We start from the raw sequence: 22,096 nt of genomic DNA on the forward strand, positions 1-22,096 counted from the left end.
CACTCCATGTGATACAGTACGGAGACCTAGACACTCCACGCGCTGCAGTATTGAGACCTGGACACTCCACGCGCTGCAATATGGATACCTAGACAATCCATGTGCTGCAGTACAGAGACCTAGACACTCCATGCTCTGCAGTACGGAGACGTAGACACTGCATGTGCTTCAGTATGGAGACCTAGACACTCCATGTGTTGCAGTATGGAGACCTAGATACTCCGTGTGTTACAATATGGAGACCTAGACACTCCGTCTGGTAAAGTACAGAGACTCCCCATGCTCTGCGCTCTGCAGGACGGAGACGTAGACACTCCATGTGCTTCAGTATGGAGACCTAGACACTCCATATGATGCAGTATGGAGACCTAGACACTCCATGCTCTGCAGTACCGACACGTAGACACCCCATGCTCTGCAGTATGGAGACCTAGACAATCCATGTAATGCAGTATGGAGATCTAGACACTCCACCCTCTGCAGGACGAGGCCTAGACACTTCACATGCTGCTGTACAGTGACAGCATATGGCATCATATTAATTTGTAATATGGCATCTGATTCAACATGACGCAGTTCATATAGAATATGACAGAAAATACCTCTGTATGAGCCTGCATACACTTCTGCAGGTGCTTTAAAGGTGTAATGTGGTACTGTGACTATGGTTGTGGGAAAGAAAGCTGGAGAGTCGTAGCTCTGTATCAGGACAGAGCTCTAACCCATGTAAAGATTTCTTATGAATTAAATATTAATGACATATTCTCAGGATAGGATCGTTATCTGATCGGTCGGGGTCCGAGAGGGCCGGTGTCAGCACCCGGCATACTCGGGAAAGTGCCTGGGCCCACTGCTCCTGGGGGAGGCCACTGCATCTCCTCACTCCAGGGGCGTCGCCAGGTCAAACATTTGGGGCTGCCATCAGGGTAGTACTGCCAGTACTGTTGTCAGGGGATGACTGGCTGGGCTGGGGGCTATGTTCATGCCTGTGCTCATTGGTAATGGGCAGGGCCGGCGCCACCACCCGGCAAACCCGGGCAAGTGCCGGGGCCCCCTGCTCCTGGGGGGGCCCACTGTGCCCGCTCACTCCTGCAGCTGTGTCCTGCCTGTTTTGAATTCTAGGGCAGCTTACCCCAGCAATGCAGACAATTTTCGCCATGTGCACTGCTGGGGTAAGCGGCCCCAGGACTCAGAACAGGGTAGATGGAGTTGTTTCGGTAGATGATCGATCCTATGCTAGAATGTAGTTGTTAGAAGGAGGTCTGTGACATCACTGGTCACATGCTCCTTCATGGTCACATGACAGACCCTGATGGCAGCAGCAGCTTGTGGAAGGAGGAGGGGCTGTGTGCCTGCAAGATGCTGTAGCGTGAGGTAGGATGTGCTGCTGGAGAACATAGCACTTGTGAGGGGAAGCATATGGAGCTCATATATGAGGGGGCAGGTGGAGCACTCGGGGTCAGTGGGTTTCAAGTGGAGTGGAATCTGGTGCAATTAAGGGGGGTTATCATACAGATCCAGGTGTATTCTGAGGGCCATTATGTGTGTCAGTCTGTCTGTCCCTGTGTGTGTGTCAGTCTGTCTGTCCCTGTGTGTGTGTGTGTCAGTCTGTCTGTCCCTGTGTGTGTGTGTCAGTCTGTCTGTCCCTGTGTGTGTGTCAGTCTGTCTGTCCCTGTGTGTGTGCCCCTTTCTGTGTCTATGGCCTCATGTACACCGGCTGTGTGCATTCACTTGAATGGGTCCGCAATCGCTCAATGGGAAGCACTCTGTAGTGCTTCCATGGTGTTTCCGTCCATGCCTCCACACCGCAAAAAAATAGAACATGTTCTATTTTTTTGTGCAGACGGATCATGAACCCATTCAGGTTGAATGGGTCTCAATCGGTCCCGGCCGCCGCACGGACGTTGCCAGTGCATTGGGGACCACGAATTGTGGTCCCCAATGCACGGAACGGACGCATAACGGCAGTGTGCATGAGGCCTGAGGCATTGCTTAGACTCCATCCCACAGTCTAGCCAGTGCCTAATGGGTTATGGTTTAGACCACCTTCTGGTACATGTTAATAATTCCCTTTTAAACCTCAGTCCATGTCCCCTCAGTACTAGGTATCAGTGGGAGTCATATTAAAAGGTAACAAAAGGTTGGCCACACATTAGATAGAAGTTGGTTGATGATCGCACAGGTGTCTGTCCCCGTGTGTGTGTCTGTCTGTCCCCGTGTGTGTGTCTGTCTGTCCCCGTGTGTGTGTCTGTCTGTCCCCGTGTGTGTGTCTGTCTGTCCCCGTGTGTGTGTCTGTCTGTCCCCGTGTGTGTGTCTGTCTGTCCCCGTGTGTGTGTCTGTCTCCGTGTGTCTGTCTGTCCCCGTGTGTCTGTCTGTCCCCGTGTGTCTGTCTGTCCCCGTGTGTCTGTCTGTCCCCGTGTGTGTGTGTCTGTCTGTCCCCGTGTGTGTGTCTGTCTGTCCCCGTGTGTGTGTCTGTCTGTCCCCGTGTGTGTGTGTCTGTCTGTCCCCGTGTGTGTGTCTGTCTGTCCCCGTGTGTGTGTGTCTGTCTGTCCCCGTGTGTGTGTGTCTGTCTGTCCCCGTGTGTGTCTGTCTGTCCCCGTGTGTGTGTGTCTGTCTGTCCCCGTGTGTGTGTGTCTGTCTGTCCCCGTGTGTGTGTGTCTGTCTGTCCCCGTGTGTGTGTGTCTGTCTGTCCCCGTGTGTGTGTGTCTGTCTGTCCCCGTGTGTGTGTGTCTGTCTGTCCCCGTGTGTGTGTGTCTGTCTGTTCCCGTGTGTGTGTGTCTGTCTGTTCCCGTGTGTGTGTGTCTGTCTGTTCCCGTGTGTGTGTGTCTGTCTGTTCCCGTGTGTGTGTGTCTGTCTGTTCCCGTGTGTGTGTGTCTGTCTGTTCCCGTGTGTGTGTGTCTGTCTGTTCCCGTGTGTGTGTGTCTGTCTGTCCCCGTGTGTGTGTCTGTCTGTCCCCGTGTGTGTGTCTGTCTGTCCCTGTGTGTGTCTGTCTCTGTCCCCGTGTGTGTGTCTGTGTCTCTGTCCCCGTGTGTGTCTGTCCGTGTGTGTCTGTCCCCGTGTGTGTGTGTTTGTCACCATCACCATGCCCACAGTGTTCCCTTTGTCTTGACGCAGCTGCATCAGGACATTCTGTGCGGGGCAAGATGAAGATGGAAGAGGAGGCAGCACCGCCAGCATGGAGTCCGTGGTAGAGGCACAGGGAGGTACACTAAGGACGCAGGTAACCCTACTACATGATCTACACCAGTGTTATCTGTGGTTTTACATAGGACTGCAGGTAACACTACTACATTTTCTGTACTCAGATAGCCATGACTGTTATCTATGCTGTTACATAGGACTGCAGGTGATATCTACTGTATTATCTGTACTCAGAGAGTTATCACTGTGTAAGGGGGCCCACTGAGACTTTATCGCCCAAGGGCCCACATGATCCTGGAGCCGGCCCTGGTAATGGGGCCCAGAACTGTGATTGCTCTTCATGCGTCAGAGCTCTCACCAAAGCAGCCTCACTTGTGGTCGGTCCGGCATCTATCAGGCTCTAGCACTGCCCTAGTAGTACTCTCTAATCACTAATGAAGTGGGTGGGCAGAGTATGACTAACATCTGTCAGGTTCCGCTCACCCACGTCATTAGTGAATACTTCTAGTAGGGCAGCACTGGGGCCTGACAGATGCTGGAATGAGCGGATGTGATGGTGCTGTGGTGAGCGCTCTGACAGGGGCCCGGCATGAAGTACAAAGACAGTTTTGGCCCTGTTACCAATGAGTGCAGATGGAGGGAAAATCACTGGGGGCAGTGGGAGATGAACATTACTATGACAGTTGGGGGATGTTACTATGGGCACTTTGGAGACTTTACTGGGGGCAGTGGGGGAACATTAGTATGGGCACCATAGGGACATTACTGTGGTGCCCACAGTAATCTCCCTATAGTGCCTATACTAATGTTCCCCCACTGCCACCAGTAAAGTCTCCAAAGTGCCCATAGTAACATCCCCCAACTGTCATAGTAATGTTCATAGGGACTATTTAACCAAAGGTTCACATCTACGTTTTGTTTTTCGTTGTTCAGCTCTAACATGGGAAATACCGAAATTGCCACAAGGGGATCGCTGAGACTTTATCACTCAATGCACATGAAACTGGAGCTGGCCCTGGGGTCCAAATCCCAGCATCCCTTTCAGTCAGCTGTTGGAAGGGCCGTGATGCTCAGGCAAACGCCATGGCCTCTTTCTCGACCTGTAACATTAGGTCAAATTGCCTTTCTGCAGCTCAGTCCTATTCATACTACACTATAGTGGGTACTATACTTGGTACTATACTAGGTACTATAAAGTGACTGCAGCCCCTGTCCGAACAGTGCAGCCCCTTCAAATAACTAATCAATGGTGGTGCAGGGAGTCGGACCCCAACTGATCTGGTATTGATGATCTATCTTCAGGATTGGTCATCAATATTTAATTCCAAGAAAACCCTTATAATCAGCTCAGACAGTAGCGTACCTGCAATAGAGGTAGACCACATGACAACTATAGGGCCCAGGGGGAGGGGGAGCCCCTCAAAGAACTTGCTATTTTCTTACCCATGTTCAAACATAACATTTTTATTCAACCACCACGAGGGGGCGCTCAATGCAGAGATTATTACAGCTTCCATTGTAGTTGTATTACTTCCTCCTCACTGAGCTCCCCCTAGTGGTGGCTACAGGCAGACAGCTTTGTAATAATATGGAGAAATTTTGTGTATCCAGATCAACATCCATATCAACATAGATTAGATTTATCAAAACTGATGTAAAGGAAAACTGGTTTAGCTGCCCATAGCCACCAGATTCCACCTTTCATTTATTAGAGCTCCTTTTGAAAATGAAAAGAGGAATCTGATTGGTTGCTATGGGCATCTGAATCAGTTTTCCTTTACATCAGCTTGATAAATCTCCCCCATAGTTTTCTCTAGTTCCTCACTTGACAGGAATCAGAAGGACACGTTAGCGTTCACACCTTTACGTTTCACATTAAAGGGTCCTGTTCATTTTTTTTCAGCCGTACGTTTTGTATAATTTCCCTTATGATACTTACTGTACAGAAAATCTGCCATTACCTACCTCTGCAAATCCAGCAGCGAAAAGTGGAATATTGTATCCACAATTATCTGTGGTTAAAGCAATGCTATACTGTCTCTGAGCGGCGCCATCTCTTTCGGTCACACTGACGTCGCTTATAAAGACATTCTCTGATATTGCCGGTCTCCTCCTATTAACTGCAATATATGAAATTAACAGATACAGTAATAACTGGAGGTACAACAACTGTTCCATAAATGTCATGATTATTAATAGCAATGCAAACAGTGAAGGGCCCTAAATATTACAGAGCAGGCTGGTACTATCATCATAAATGGTTAACATGATAGGGGTAGTCTGGATTGTACAATGCCTTCAAGGGCCACAACCACAGACTCACAATAGTCATGGAATACATGACTGCTCGTTCATTTGAATGGGCACTATGTAATACCGCATTTCCCCTGTTGCAACTTCTGATGATCAACAGGATGGTGATCAGTTGATCATGGGATGGCGTCGCTAAAAAAAAACATAAGTGTCTTATTGAGACAAACTTATGCCCGCTGTTCCACGTGCTGCTGAGAACATTGTGGAAACCCTTAAAGGGGTTGTCTGGGTTCATAGCTGAAACCGGACAAACCTCTATTTTCACCCAGGCAGCCCCCCTGACTTGAGCATCGGAGCAGTTCATGCTCCGATGCTCTCCTTTGCACTGCGCTAAATCGCATAGGGCAAAGGCTCTTTTGCTTCTGCCCGGCAGTGTGTTTGGTGACATCACCGGCTCTGATGGGCGGGCTTTAGCGCTGCCCTAGCCGTTTACTTGCTAGAGCAGCGCTAAAGCCCTCCCATCAGTGCCAGTGACGTCACCGGGCTCCCTGAGCAGCAGGAAGAAGAGGCTTCAGCGCTCCTGCAACTGACTGGATACGTCACCGAGTCTAAGAAAACTTCACTACCGGCGAAGAATTTCCTATAAGAAAACGGGGCTTCAGAAACATGTGGAAAAGGTAGGACATGGATGTACGTTATATGTATGTCTGTCTTGTACTAATGGAACAAAATCCTCAATCCCGGACAACCCCTTTAACTGAGTAGAGCAACCTGTACAAAATGTGAAGAGCGTTGTCTGATGTTGGGGTCCGCCCTGTGGTTGCATCGTACAAGATAACGTGTACACCCCATGCCTGGATGCTTATGTTGAAGTCAGCTAGAGAAATGCAGTGTAAGGTTTAAAGAAACACCCTGGCCTATTACCCACCTCTGCAGCCATGTAACCGGTCAGAACTGTGGAAAGGGCATTTGTGGAATATCTGCCGGTCCATGCATGCTGAGAAGCGTAACTGATGTATTTGAACTTGATTCTTCAGTAAAGAACTGTTCTACTGCAGAACTGCCTCATTATTTCCTGCATTGTTACAATGTGCAGACATCCTCTGCTGCCAAGGGTCCCTGCCTTGCATCTCACAGAAACCCTCAACATCAAGGGAACCTCAATCAACACTGGCCGGAGTATCCCAAAGGGAAGAAGAGGTATACCCTTCCCATCACTGCACAGGGAACATCCGAACTGTGAGTATAAATACTCCCATCCTCCGCACACATGCCCCTGTGGCCTAGTAGAATGCCTGTTAATAGCTCTTGACTTTGGCCCCAGCATGGAACAAACCCTGTAAATAATGATCCTCCTGTATTTCCCTCTGAAGCAGCTAAATAAAAGTAGGAATTTGACCATTTTCACTTCTACAGCGACTTACTGTTCAAGTCATTTGTAGGCAGGGTCTGCCCAATGTATAGGACGTCTATATAATAATCTTGACCTGACGACAGGAAAATTTGGTACACTTTGAAATTTTTGCCGTTGTATTTGGTTTTAACAAGATCCAACATATCTATACAGGTGTAAGTCCAGCTGAAAAACAAGAGATGATAAATTGTATATCAGAACATATAATATATTCACATTTCTACGATAATCTTCCCAAGACTAACGTCAAGTGTAATTGCCTAGGCTACTTTCACCTCTCCGTTGGAAGCTCCGTGCGGCGCTTCCATCACAGAATACGTTAAAAATAGTGGAGAGAAAAGTTCTGCACTCCAAACTTTTTTCCCCGCTTCAAAAACGTCCTCCTGAATGGAAACCAAACGGATTCCATTATAGTCAATGGTATCTGTTAGGCTCACTTTGCTTCAGTTATGTGCCGAATCCAACAGTTCCGTTATTTTCGTTCTTCTGCTCCTATAACAGAGCTGAAGAACAGTGCAGATGTGAAAGTAGCTTTAGATATAATATATGCTGCCATCACAGTCATAGAGGGGTCCTGCCCCCAAAACAGCAGAACCCTTAGAAACAAAGCGGCCAGGGCAGCAAAGACTTGAACATTTTACAGCATACCTTTAAAGGGAACCTGTCACCGGGATTTTGTGCATAGAGCTGAGGACATGGGCTGCTAGATGGCCGCTAGCACATCTGCAATATCCAGTCCCCATAGCTCTGTGTGCTTTTATTGTGTAAATAAACCGATTTGATACATATGCAAATTAACCTGAGATGAGTCCTGTCCCTGACTCATCTCACATACAGGACTCATCTCAGGTTAATTTGCATATGTATCAAATCGGTTTATTTACACAATAAAAGCACACAGAGCTATGGGGACTGGGTATTGCGGATGTGCTACCGGCCATCTAGCAACCCATGTCCTCAGCTCTATGCACAAAATCCCGGTGACTGGTTCCCTTTAAAGGGGTCAGAGCTCTAAATCCCCTTGGCCATAAAGGCTATGGGCAACTTTGCACTGATTTTTTTCTTATTGTTCATTTGCTTCCTATATGCAAAATTAAGGAACTTCCTAAATAGTCTTCATAAAAAAAAGTCCTACCATTTTGCTAGAGTGGGGACTGTGTAACACCTGCACCTTGCTAGTGGTGCTGGTGAATTAGAGAGGCTGGACAGCACATGGCTACTGGCTGTGTGGACTCTCTCTCTGCTCTCCCCCTTCCATGGCTACTGGCTGTGTGGACTCTCTCTCTGCTCTCCCCCTCCCAGCATATGGCTACTGGCTGTGTGGACTCTCTCTGCTCTCCCCCTCCCTTCTCTCAGTATAAGAGATGGCAGGAAGGAGGAGGAGTTCCCCCTAGTCGCAACTGCCAGAAAATACTCTATATAAAAGTTTGGCAAAGGATCATCCAAGATAGCTGATGCACACTATGCATTCGTAGACCAAGACACTTCCTATCTGTCCAGTTCTGCACTTGGATTGGCCAGCATTGTTCACGTGATCAGTGCTGGCCAATCCAGGTGCAGCAGGAATTGTCTCAGGCTACCAAATGCACAGAGCTCATACTAGTGCTGCTTTCTCTTCAAATAGCTGATCAGCGGGGGTCCCAGGTGTCCGCCCCTGCCGATCTGATATTGATGACCTATCCTGAGGATAGGTCATCAATAGTAAAAAGTGAACAATCCCTTTAAATGCCATGACACTCCAGCTTAAACCACTCTCAAACAACCTTTCTTAACTGTATTTTTTTATTTTAGCTTCAGAAACAAACCAAAGTTGAATCGTACCTGGTCTCCTGAGCAAAGCTGTAGCTGAAACTATCATATGAGTATTTGACAGATCCTGGACTGCTGATATCTTCATATTGAAAAAATAGGTAAATTACATTTCTAAGATATCCTTTATAGGCAAAGCAAGTCTGAAAACAACACAGAAACACAATGAAATATACAACAGAAATAAGGTACCTGCGTATAAATACTATATGAACAATCTATCATCTTTAATATCATTTTAGATGCTGATTACCTTCTTAATATGTCTTTATAGCAGTCAGAATTCAGTTTTTCTCACACTGGGCTCCAAATCCCCTTGACACAGCAGCCAGAAGTAGTCAGAAATACAGAAACAGAGGGGTGGACTGTACTACGCTATTTCTATAACACCTGTTCACTTGTATGGGAGCTACTGAAACAGCGTAACACAGCCCGCTCAAGTGTTTCTGTAGTTCTATCTACTTCTTGTCTCCACATGCAAGTGGGAGGAGGTTGGGAGAAGATCATCCTGAGATGGGAATAGCCCTTTAAATAATATATTTTATGCTGACTCCAGCGAACACTAGAGGGAGCCCAGGAGCTTTACTCTGTATATTTTTTTATTTTGGAAATGTACTTATAAACAATAAGCTCCTAAGCTCCCCCTAGTGGTGGTTGCAGGCAGACAGGATGATAACTTTTAAAGGATAACCTATCATTCAGATTTGTTAAAGTATTTACTCTACTTTTACGCTATAAAAAGTCTCCAAATTATGGCAAATGACATTTTTTGCTATAAATTGCCACTTTTTACACTCCTTGCATAAGTTATAGCTCAAATGTTTGCCATCTAATACATTCAGCTCATTTCATTACAAACATGGGGAGAACATACAGTGCTCATGTAGATGTTTGAGCCTAGGAAATGTTTCTCTTTTCATGTGCACATTGCATGTAATTACATGAACCAGGACGCCAGCGCTGCAAGGCAACAGGGCTACCCATCGAGCCACCCAAATGCTCTGCAAAGATATATAGTTGAAGGGTACCTATAATTTCAAGAAACGTATCATAGAGAGACCCCTGTCGATCATGCACCCAACTGTATTTTTTCATCCACATGCTATTCACATTTTTTTGAGGATAGCACACTGATCCATTCATTTCTATGGGGTCGTGCAAACTTCCGTTTTTTTACGTGGATCCATTTAGCTACTTATAGAACTTGTTTTATTGTCGACTATATTGGGGACAAGAACAGGGGCGGACTGGGAACTGAAAGTGGCCCTGGAAAGAAAAGTACAAGTGTTCCCATGTTGCAGGTGGGTCTAAATTGACAGGACGCGGGGCAACATAATTAGGCACGGCCAACATATGTAGGCAAGGACAAGAGAAGTAGGCAGGGCCAGTGGTACCATAGTGCAGAGCAATATACCGCCTCAGCTGAGCCAAATACCACAGTGCAGCACAAAATACTGCCAAATTACCACAACTGTATTGCTGTCGTGAGGACGCTGAAACAGTTAAATTCAGGAGGGCACCTGTGGCTGCTGGTGCGTAAGAAAGAATCAGATCATTATGTACCCCGCTGACGGACATGAGGAGGGCTTGGGTGGCCCTCCTAGGCATTAGCCCACTGGGAAATTTCCCTGTAGCGTCTATGGCCAATCCGCCCCTGGACGAGATTAGTCCTTTCTATTGATTGGTGTGAGGAAAATGCGGAATGCACATGGAAGGTATCCATATAGATCCATTGTTTGAGGACAAACATACAGACACTTGTGTCCATGAAGCCTAAAAACGAAGTGGCAGATAAGTTAAGCTGAGCTCTGTACCCCTAGTGATCGATCCGAGCAACCTGATCCCCACATGTTATTATAAAGTAAAAAAAAAAAAACATCCCAAACGAAATGTACTCATACTCAGAATGTATTTATTACCAGCCAGAATAAATCAGAAATGCACAATCTTACCTTCCTATATAAAGTTAGTGAGAAATCACCATATATTGACCCGGTCAGTGGATTATATACATCATGATAGTACAGCAGTCGTGGATTCTTCAAGGAAAATCGCCCACAAAATGGTTCAGTCTCGGCTGTTATGGTGCCCTCGGAGTCACCCTGGGCAGAAAATAAATAGTCACGGTAGATGTATAAGAACTGCAGCAAGTGCCAATAAACTCCAAGATAAAGAAAGTCAGGAAGACGACAAACAGAATGTAGATTGATGTACCGGCATGTAATGGTGGAGTTAGGGCTGAGTTTGTCACTTGGCAAAATTGGGTGTTAAAGGCCATGTAAACCATTGCAGCTAAACTACTTCTATAGTCCTAATGGATCTAAAATGAAAATGAAGTACAGGAAGTCTAGATTCAAAATGTCCTATTCGTGTATACAGCCACATAGCCCGACCCAAGTGTCTCCCCATCCTGCAGTCATACTCCCCTCTTGTTCTGTTTTTGCTTACATACATTTTGCAGGTTAGCATGACGTAGGGAACAGATAGAAGGCAGTAATCACTCGGTGATCTGACTACACAGGATGTATTTGTAGTCTGTTACTATGGAGACACATAGGTATGCAGAGTAAAGACAAAATGCTAGGAAATATTTAGGGAAGACTATTAAATAAGTTGCTCCATTTTAGATAAATAAGGAAAATAAAAAAACTAATCTGCATCCCTTTCTTCCCAGAATTCCACAAAAGCATGTATGGCCTATAAGTCTCCTCACGCCGATTAAGGCGCTCTCTCCCCAAGGAGATATATTTCCCCCAAATCCTCACCTAGGCCTCTCACCCAGTTAAGCCAGTCCTCTCTGCACTGATAAGGGGCAATCACCCCAAAACAGCTGTCTGCAGATGAGATGCTGGCTTATTTATTATCCTTATTATCCTTGTCATATCTCAAGGCCTATTTAAAGGGTCGAACATTGACTTCTAGGATAGCTGCCTTACATCTGGCGGCATCAGAGGCAGAGCTTGTTAAGAGCTCATTTGCATCCCTTTCTACCCAGAATTCCAAAAGAGCATGTATGGCCTCCATGTAAGGCGCTCCTTCCCCAAAGAAGTTAGTAACCCCCCTAACAAAAAACTAAAACGTATGACATACAACTATGTTTTACTCTGAAATGCTGCGTATTGCCAGGTTTCTCCTTATACACAAATATGGAGAAATATGTCAATCAAGCTATGGGCAGGGTGAGGCGGATCAGATCAGTCCCCATGACTCTGTCTTCTCTGAAACACTGCAGGGCTTTATAAGATATAACTGTTTGTAACCAGGAGACTCAGACAGCATGAAGCTCCTGACTGGTTTCCATTAACTTGAGGAATTACCATACAACGCAGCGCCAATAAAGGTAGATGACAAACTCATCCCCGCTACCTCTGCATCATGCTCGTGAATAGAAAACAGAAATGCTTTAAAATATATCTTTTCATACCAACGCTACATTCGATTCATAATTCCTGAAACATTTGACGGATGAACTTTCTTTCCGATTCGCTATCGCATCCGGACACTGAGCGGTAAGCATTTGTTGTACGGCCTCTTTCACCTGGAAGAAACACATTGCAGCAGATGACTAGCACCAACATTCCCAATACGCTCACATTGTCGGCCTGCGAGTGAAATCTCCCTTCTTTTATTTTCGCTTTGCATTTTTGGACACACAGTGGTGGCTCAAAGCTCGTGACCCTTCAGAAATGTCTCTATTTCTGTACCTAACACTATGTCAGATTCTCACACGAGTCCTCAAAGTAGATAAACATGACCAAACCAAAGGAATGAGTTAAAATATTAGACATGGTCATTAATGTATTGAGGAAAATGAACCGATATCGCACGTCTGTGAGTGGCAAAAGTATGTGAACCTTTGCTTTCAGTATTTGATGCGACCCCCCTGAAGGGTTCACAAACTTTCAAACACCGCTTTTTTTTTTTTTTACACCACTTTCTAAACATTATAAATTATTTTTTATATTGATTGTTGGTTGTTACAGCTTTGAGCAGGCTAGATCTGTGTACATTAAAGGGGTCCTCTTACGTCAGCAGGTGGCATTTATCATATAGAGAAAGTTATTACAAGGCACTTCCTAATGTATTGTGAGTGTCCATATTGTCTCCTCTGCTGGCTTCATTCATTTTTCCATCACATTATACACTGCTCATATCCAGGGGTTATGACCATCCTGCAATCCAGCAGCGGAAGGTCGTCCTTACTAGTGATGAGCGGCAGGGGCGATATTCGAATTTGCAATATTTTGTGAATATTTTGTAGAATATTCATCATATATTTGTGAATTCAAGAATACACGATTATATTGTTGATTGTGAAAATCAGGCGTGGGTCACTGATGCTACTTTTTACAAGCTGGTATAAGTTTCCTGAGACTGGAGAAAATGGTTGGCACAGCAGAACATTAGAATAGCTTTATATGCAGATACAGTGCTCCAATATGTTCGCGCTTGCGAAAATCAGCAATTAATGATGCGCATATTTTTTCTCAATACGTGCAACTTGTGACATAATAGCACTATGTCTGTAGCATGTATGTATGGACAGCAGAACCTGTCCATAGATCAATCTAACCTGCACTGACTATCTCCCACTAACTATCTGCATTATATATACAGCTGCAAGAAAAAGTATGTGAACCCTTTGGAATGATATGGATTTCTGCACAAATTAGTCATAAAAAGTGATCTGATCTTCATCTAAGTCACAACAATAGACAATCACAGTCTGCTTAACTAATAACATACAAAGAATTATTTTTTATTGAACACACCATGTAAACATTCACAGTGCAGGTGGAAAAAGTATTTGAACCCTTGGATTTAATAACTGGTTGAACCTCCTTTGGCAGCAATAACTTCAACCAAACGTTTCCTGTAGTTGCAGATCAGACGTGCACAACGGTCAGGAGTAATTCTTGACCATTCCTCTTTACAGAATTGTTTCAGTTCAGCAATATTCTTGGGATGTCTGGTGTAAATCGCTTTCTTGAGGTCATGCCACAGCATCTCAATCGGGTTGAGGTCAGGACTCTGACTGGGCCACTCCAGAAGGCGTATTTTCTTCTGTTTAAGCCATTCTGTTGTTGATTTACTTCTATGCTTTGAGTCGTTGTCCTGTTGCAACACCCATCTTCTGTTGAGCTTCAGCTGGTGGGCAGATGGCCTTAAAGGGAACCTGTCACCAGTTTTATGGTGTCCTAACTAAGGGCAACATAAATAAGTGACTGATTTGCTTAGCAAAATGCTGGGTCACTTTCTTTAATTGACCCAGTCAATCTGCCAACATCTTGTATTGAAAAGCTCCAGCTGATAATGATGAGTCATGAATATTCATGAGCTTCTGACTCTCCCCGCCCACCTGCTGCTGAGTGACAGTTTGTTTCCATATGAATCAGCAGCAGGTGGGCAGGGGAGTGGCTATAGCTCTGAATTAAATATACGCTGGACTCAATGACATCACGCTGGACTCAAATCAGCTCATTAGCATGTGGCATCTTTGTGTGTATATTATGAGGTAACCATCTGTCACACCAGTAAGTGAATACATCTAAGGTACTTTTTAGTAGTTAATGATTGTATATAATTAGTTAGATTCTAATCAAATATCCACATGACAGGTTCCCTTTAAGTTCTCCTGCAAAATGTCTTGATAAACTTGGCAATTCATTTTTTCTTCGACGAGAGCAATCTGTCCAGGCCCTGACGCAGCAAAGCAGCCCCAAACCATGATGCCCCCACCACCATACTTCACAGTTGGGATGAGGTTTTGATGTTGGTGTGCTGTGCCTCTTTTTCTCCACACATAGTGTTGTGTGTTTCTTCCAAACAACTCAACTTTGGTTTCATCTGTCCACAGAATATTTTGCCAGTACTGCTGTGGAACATCCAGGTGCTCTTGTGCAAACTGTAACGTGTAGCAATGTTTCTTTGTTTTTTTGTTTTTTTTTGCAGCAGTGGCTTCATCTGTGGTATCCTCCCATGAAATCCATTCTTGTTTAGGGTTTTACGTATCGTAGATTCGCTAACAGGGATGTTAGCATATGCCACAGACTTTTGTAAGTCTTTAGCTGACACTCTAGGATTCTTTTTCACCTCATTGAGCAGTCTGTGCTGTGCTCTTGCAGTCATCTTTATAGGACGGACACTCCTAGGGAGAGTAGCAGCAGTGCTGAACTTTCTCCATTTATAGACAATTTGTCTTACCGTGGACTGATGAACAGCAAGGCTTTTGGAGATACTTTTATAACCCTTTCCAGCTTTATACAAGTCAACAATTCTTAATCGTAGGTCTTCTGGGAGCTCTTTGTGCGAGGCATTATTCACATCAGGCAATGCTTCTTGTGAAAAGCAAACCCAGAACTGGTGTGTTTTTTTTTGTAGGGCAGGGAAGCTGTAACCAACACCTCCAATCTCATCTCATTGATTGGACTCCAGTTGGCTGACACTCACTCCAATTAGCTCTTGGAGGTGTCATTAGTCTAGGGGATCACATACTTTTTCCACCTGCACTGTGAATGTTACCATGTTTTTATTGAACACACCATGTAAACATTTAATTTCTTTGTGTGTTATTAGTTTAAGCAGACTGTGATTGTCTATTGTTGTGACTTAGATGAAGATTAGATCACATTTTATGACAAATTTGTGCAGAAATCCATATCATTCCAAAGGGTTCACATACTTTTTGTTGCAACTGTATATGTTAACTGTCTAATATAACACAACAAAGCACAGAGCACAGCAATGGCACTGCTCTCTCTGCAATAAACTTTAGAAAATGGCTGCTGGGGAGGTTCTTATATAGTGAGGGGTAGGCAACTTTCCTATTGGTTACTAGGGATGTTGCTAAGCTCAGACAAAGACATTGCAGCCTTCTCATTGGCCCACAAGTAAGAAGGGAGGTTACTGATAGAAAAAAAAATCCAGAATATTCTTTTTACGAACATATAGCACTATATTATACATCTTTGTGAATTCTCAAAGTTGCGATATTCGCGATTAATATTCGCAATACGAATATTCGCGCCCAACACTAGTCCTTACACACTATAGGAAAAAGTGCTGTCCTTTCTAGTGGCCTGGGCCGTAGGAGCCCACATAGGCATGCAAGCGCAGCAGCTCCCATCCCGACCACCTTGTATCTGCTCTGCAGCGGTGGTCATACTCCCTGGAAATGAGCAGTGTATAATGTGATAGAAAATTGAATGAAGCCTGCAAAGGAAGCAATATAGATAATCACAATACAGTAGTAAGTGCCTTGTATTAACTTTTTCTACATGATAAATGCCAATTGCTGAAGTGAGAGAACCCCTTTAATGTTCTGGATTATATTCACACAACAGCAAATCAAAGTGGTTCCACCAGCTCAGTCTCGGGGTGTGCTGTTATATGTCATAATCAGCATTCAGTGTGGTATAAAAAGGGTTAAACTGTCTGGAACAGAGATTTCTGTAATGTGGCGGCTTTGACTGTAAGGGTAAATTGGTATTTAGAGAAGTCAGATCCCAGATTGAAGACCCTTTTACACCACCGATAATCAGAAACTGCCCTGTCAATCAAAGTGGAGAGGGTGCAGCAGTTGCAGATAGAGCTGATCCTCTAGGTGTAATAGCAACGCCCCCGTTGCTCCTAGAGGCTCATTTGCATATATTATAACATCATTTTTCTCAGCAATGCGGACACGTATGAACATGGGACCAACACAGATGCCTTCAGCTGCCGAGTGCACATGTGACAGGTCAGCCAGTGTCACAGGTACAAAACTGCTGACAGATGCCCTTGAACTTAGTGTTGATCAGCTTGTTAAACCGTCATTCTGAGCTGGTATAAAGGGACCTTTATGGTGCGGCCACACATTCAGGCTAAGATCAGGAGTGGATCGTAACAGGAGAGAAATTATTAAGAACAGAGGCGACTTCTTCACATTTTTGCAATTCCCTCCTGGTTTTGGCTGCAGTAAATAACCTGAACATGTGGCAGCACCCTTAGACTCCTTTGCTAGGGGCATAACTATATGGAGGACAGAAACAGCAGTCACATCCAGACCCTGGTTCCTCAGGGGCCCAAAAAAAAAACTTTTGAAAACAGCAGCACGTTACAGGAGAATACAAGTGAACAGGCCGTAGTCTGACCTGTGATAACGCCCGTGGACCATGTCCGATCACTACTGCCATGTAACTGACCTCTAGTGAAGATGCGTTTGCTGCCAGAGGTGTAGAGTACACATTATCCCACACTAAAGTGAAGGTCGCCATGTCAGGAACACCTTTAGTCGTCTCTTCAATATCCACTATAATGTTACTTTCACCCAGAATATTGTAGGAGAGAAGCTGGAAATCACCTAGAAGTATCATAAATAATACATTTACATAGTAAATACTGTCAGACAGATGACATCAAGTTATAGGTATAGTCCCTCATGTATGAAAACTAAGGGGAAAAATGACTTTTCCATCCATGTCCTTAAGGAATAAAACAACATGTGTAGAACGCACACATGAGGGTTTCTTAGTGCCTCAGACCCCCTCTTTGAGCAGTTAAGGAGAACTGAAATTGAGTTGAATGAAATAAATTGTTGCCAGTAGGGGGAGCTCACGGCATGCTGATTTATAATTGGCTTTGATAAGTGTCGTAAAAATCCATGTAGAAAGAGCGCCATCTAGTGTCAGCTTCAGGCAATTAGACTTTTATAATCTAAAGGGGTTGTGCCACTCATAAAAGTTATCCCCTATTCTGAAACTTCATATTCACACTTCTCCTGATAATACAAGCTCAACCAAACATATATCTGTACTGCTCTCTCAAGACCCTAGTGCGGTCAAGCAGTTTAACATGGCCAAAACTGGCGGCAGACATAGAAACATAAAAACATAGAATGTGTCGGCAGATAAGAACCATTTGGCCCATCTAGTCTGCCCAATATACTAAATACTATGGATAGCCTTGGCCCTATCTTATATGAAGGATGGCCTTATGCCTATCCCATGCATTTTTAAAATCCTTCACTGTATTTGCAGCTGCCACTTCTGCAGGAAGGCTATTCCATGCATCCACTACTCTCTCAGTAAAGTAATACTTCCTGATATTACTTTTAAACCTTTGCCCCTCTAATTTAAAACTATATCCTCTTGTAGCAGTTTTTCTTCTTTTAAACATTTTCTCCTCTTTTACCTTGTTGATTCCCTTTATGTATTTAAAAGTTTCTATCGTATCCCCTCTGTCTCGTCTTTCTTCCAAGCTGTACATGTTAAGTTCCTTTAATCTTTCCTGGTAAGTTTTATCCTGCAATCCATGTACCAGTTTAGTAGCGCTTCTCTGAACTCTCTCCAAAGTATCAATATCCTTCTGGAGATATGGTCTCCAGTACTGAGCACAATACTCCAAATGAGGTCTCACTAGTGCTCTGTAGAGCGGCATGAGCACCTCCCTCTGTCTACTGGTAATTCCTCTCCCTATACACCCAAGCATTCTGCTAGCATTTCCTGCTGCTCTGTGACATTGTCTGCCTACCTTTAAGTCTTCTGAAATAATGACCCCTAAATCCCTTTCCTCAGATACTGAGGTTAGGACTGTATCACAGATTTTATATTCTGCTCTTGGGTTTTTACGCCCCAGGTGCATTATCTTGCACTTATCAACATTAAATTTTAGTTGCCAGATTTTTGACCATTTCTCTAGTTTTCCTAAGTCCTTTTCCATTTGGTGTATTCCTCCAGGAACATCAACCCTGTTACAAATCTTTGTGTCATCAGCAAAAAGACACACCTTACCATTGAGGCCTTCTGCAATTTCGCTGATAAAGATATTAAACAATATGGGTCCCAGAACAGATCCCTGAGGTACCCCACTGGTAACAAGACCTTGGTCTGAATATACTCCATTGACTACAACCCTCTGTTGTCTGTCCCTCAGCCACTGCCTAATCCATTCAACAATATGGGAGTCCAAGCTCAATGACTGCACTTTATTGATAAGCCTTCTATGTGGGACAGTATCAAAAGCCTTACTAAAGTCTAGATAAGTGATGTCTACCGCACCTCCTCCATCTATTATTTTAGTCACCCAATCAAAAAAATCAATAAGATTAGTTTGACATGATCTCCCTGAAGTAAACCCATACTGTTTTTCATCTTTCAATCCATGGGATTTTAGCTGGTCCACAATCCTCTCCTTAAGTATGGTTTCCATTAATTTCCCCACTATTGATGTCAGGCTTACTGGCCTATAGTTGCCCGATTCCTCCTTACTACCTTTCTTGTGACACCCTTTAACAAACTGGGTGATATGTGTGGTTGCTCTATTTTTTCTTTGCACTAGTTGTCACCTCTCTCATATAGCTTCTCTTGCTCATTGACTACCACAGGCAAAGATCTAGAGGTGATTTTTCAGCTAGTATTTTTTCTTTGCTCTGATCATCTTTGGCCTTTTTGGAATTTGCCCTGCCTTTACTCACCTCTTTGTGAATTGAATGTCACTGTATAGACATTTGCTTCTTCAGAAGAATTTAGTTGTTGAACATTGACTGTGTCTGGCTGTATAGACCAAAATCTGCTCAATGCTGCTTGGATTTCAGGAGCAGTAGCGTCGGCTGATAGCGGATCTGCCAATGGAAATATAGAAAAATAATAAGGGGAAGACTAAAAGTGGAATAAAGGTAAACTGGCTTAGTTATCCCTATCAGCCAATCAGATTCCACCTTTCATTTTTCAGAGCTCCTTTGGAAAGTGAAAGGTGGAATCTGATTGGTTACTAGGGGCAACTAAGCCAGTTTTACTTTACATCACTTTTGATAAATCTCCCCCTTAAGCTTTAGGAACAGATAAATACTTGGTGGATTAAGATATGAGATAGATACAAAAATTGAGGCAGCACTCCAAATGTGGTGAAAGGGTGAAGACCGGTTTATTCCCAAGGCAACATTTCATCCCAACACAATGAGGCCTTTGGGAATAAACAGGTCTTCACCCTTTCACCACATTCGGAGTGCTGCCTCAATTTTAGTTTTTTGGATTTATCAGTGGAAGAAATACCTACCTTCCCTGAGGAATTGCACACATATTTGCACTTTCTGACTATGCTGCTGTCTTTTTTGCAATTGTAGATAGATAGATAGATAGATAGACAGGGGCGGACTGGGAACTAAAAGTGGCCCTGTAAAAATACTAAAAGTGGCCCTGTTTTGTAGTTGGTTCCAAATTGATGGAAGGCAGGGCCAAAACAAGTAGGTGGCGCCAACAATACCATATTGTGGCACATTATACTGCCCCAACAGAGCCAAATACCACAGTACATCATAAAATACATCCCCAAAAACTTCCACTGGCCGGCTGTGAGGAGGGCTCAGGCGACCCCCAGGGCATCGGTAAACAAGGAAATTTCCCTGTAAGGTCTATGGCCAATCCACCCCTGTATATAGATAATAGCTATACGCAAAAGAGCTTCTACTTTTCATATAGTAAGTATAGCAGTAATGCAGTTTACACTTTCATGTATTCACCATTTACCTATGTCTTTGTGCTGTTACTTGTAGTTCTACGCTTTGTGTTGTAGCCAAGGTAGCGTGCACCTGTGTCTCTTTTTTATAGAGATATGAGATGGATAGATAGATAGATAGATAGATAGGAGATAGATCGACAGATATGAGATAGATAGATATGTGGTAGAAAGATATATAGATAGATATGTGATAGATAGATGGATAGATTGACTGTACCTGTTTCTTCATTGGCATAGATAAGGGTGTAGTACATGGCGGGACATGGAGAGATGCAGTATTTGGTGACAGTGATTGTCTGAACCTCATACACTGCTTGCTGGGTTGTGTTCCAGTTCCGTAGAGTTATAACCTTTGGGGAAGAGAAGACATTTCAGTGGAACCAACATGAGTTCAGTATCTAATATCGGATACCAAATACAAGAGAAGGACACGGCTATAATACAGAATACTATATACTACTAACCTGGTTTTCTAGAATGGTGGCACTCCATGACTGTATGGTCTGTACTTCTTGTACGGCGTCAGGGGTCTGCTTCTCAGTGTATGAACTCGTCCGTGTGTGTACGCCAACATCTAGTACAGACGGTCCATAGGAGTTTTGGATATATGCTTCAAAGTAACACCTGGAAATGGCCACAAAAGTCCATTCAAAGTAATTTATAGTCTAAGGATAAAGAGGCACAATCACCGGTCTTAATAAAGGCCCATAGCTGGCGGTGGATCCGCCAAAGTTATTTACAGGCATTGGCCTTTATGACAGCTTCCTTGCTGTCTTGCATTTAGACCATTTTCTACGCCTAAAGCAGGCGTTAAAAATGATGGATGAGACAGCCTACCGGCCTGGCCCCTCCCCCGCCCACGGGGCACCCACAATTTTAGACGTGGTGTGATCAGGGAAAAGTCACAGAACGGTTAGTTGCGCCGCCATCTGCATCAAAAACACACCTAATTTAGGCGTATTTCAGATTAGTAAATGACCACCAAAGCGTCTATAGTGACTGCACTATCAATGTCCAGAATCCAACTAGCATGCCTGACCGATTCCCCCTATACTACTGTGTGTAGTAACCACAGGTGTATGTACGGTTCATCGTAATGCACACAGGATAAACAAGCCAACCAGGCACCTACCAGGATTGTTGGCCCCGGAGCGGAAGAAGAAGTCCTATGGAAGCAGCATCCTCTTGTATAGGCACAAATCCACAGCCCTGGCCATGTCAGTTGCAATTCTGGATAATGCTTGAAGAATGCCTCGAACGGAAGCAATGTTCTCCTCCTCAAAGCTAGCGCTTCGTACCGAGCACACAGTGACATCACTTGAGCTGTGAAATCTCCAAAGGATAAAACTTAATCCAACACGTTTCGGAAAATGGTCAAATTTTCCTTCCTCAGGGATGAAGATCCTTGTTCTTCTCCTAATTATATAGGCACCTTCAGAATTAAATGGGCGTAGACACAATAGGCACTCTGCACTCTATATCTATCTATCCAGAATTGCAACTGACCGCCAGGGCTGTGGATTTTTGCCCATACAAGAGGACGCCTCATACATAGAACTTCTTTCTCACCGGTGTCACCAATCCTGGTAGGTGCCTGGTTGGCTTGTTTATGTGGGAACTATCCTGTGTGTATTATAGAGAACTGTACATATCAGTGGTTACTGCTCCCAGTAGTATAGGGGGCAGCGGGCGGACATGCTAGTTGGATTCTGGACATTGATAGTGCAGTCACTAGTATAGACCCTTTATCCTATTGAGCCAGCAGGCGGTACTGGCTCCGTCACTGCTGCACTATCTTTTGTGTTCACGATGGTTATTCTATTAGTGAATTGGTTCATTTATGGTCTACATCGTAGTTCAACTTTGATTTGGGCATGAATCAGCTCAGTAGATATCTCAGGAGAGGAGAAAAGAGAGAGGGACTGGAGGCCGAGCAGCCAGAGAGCTTGTCTAACAGATTTCATTCTGAACAGGATGGAGCAG

General features: G+C 44.3%; 1 protein-coding gene across 1 annotated transcript in view; it reads right to left on the reverse strand.

Annotated features, from left to right (window-relative positions):
• The window catches only part of LOC122937823 (fibrocystin-L-like), a 260,317-nt gene that overhangs the window by 142,309 nt on the left and 95,912 nt on the right, over positions 1-22,096 (reverse strand). Inside the window, exons 17-25 of the mRNA XM_044292918.1 lie at positions 20,578-20,737; positions 20,331-20,463; positions 19,071-19,217; positions 16,801-16,958; positions 12,042-12,155; positions 10,570-10,719; positions 8,630-8,760; positions 6,819-6,973; positions 5,107-5,261 (exon numbers count right to left, since the gene is read on the reverse strand). Of these exons, the coding sequence (XP_044148853.1) occupies positions 5,107-5,261; positions 6,819-6,973; positions 8,630-8,760; positions 10,570-10,719; positions 12,042-12,155; positions 16,801-16,958; positions 19,071-19,217; positions 20,331-20,463; positions 20,578-20,737 (1,303 nt within the window). The remainder of the gene's footprint in view (positions 1-5,106; positions 5,262-6,818; positions 6,974-8,629; positions 8,761-10,569; positions 10,720-12,041; positions 12,156-16,800; positions 16,959-19,070; positions 19,218-20,330; positions 20,464-20,577; positions 20,738-22,096) is intronic.

Source organism: Bufo gargarizans, chromosome 5, assembly GCF_014858855.1.
Source record: "Bufo gargarizans isolate SCDJY-AF-19 chromosome 5, ASM1485885v1, whole genome shotgun sequence".
Lineage (NCBI taxonomy): Eukaryota > Metazoa > Chordata > Amphibia > Anura > Bufonidae > Bufo > Bufo gargarizans.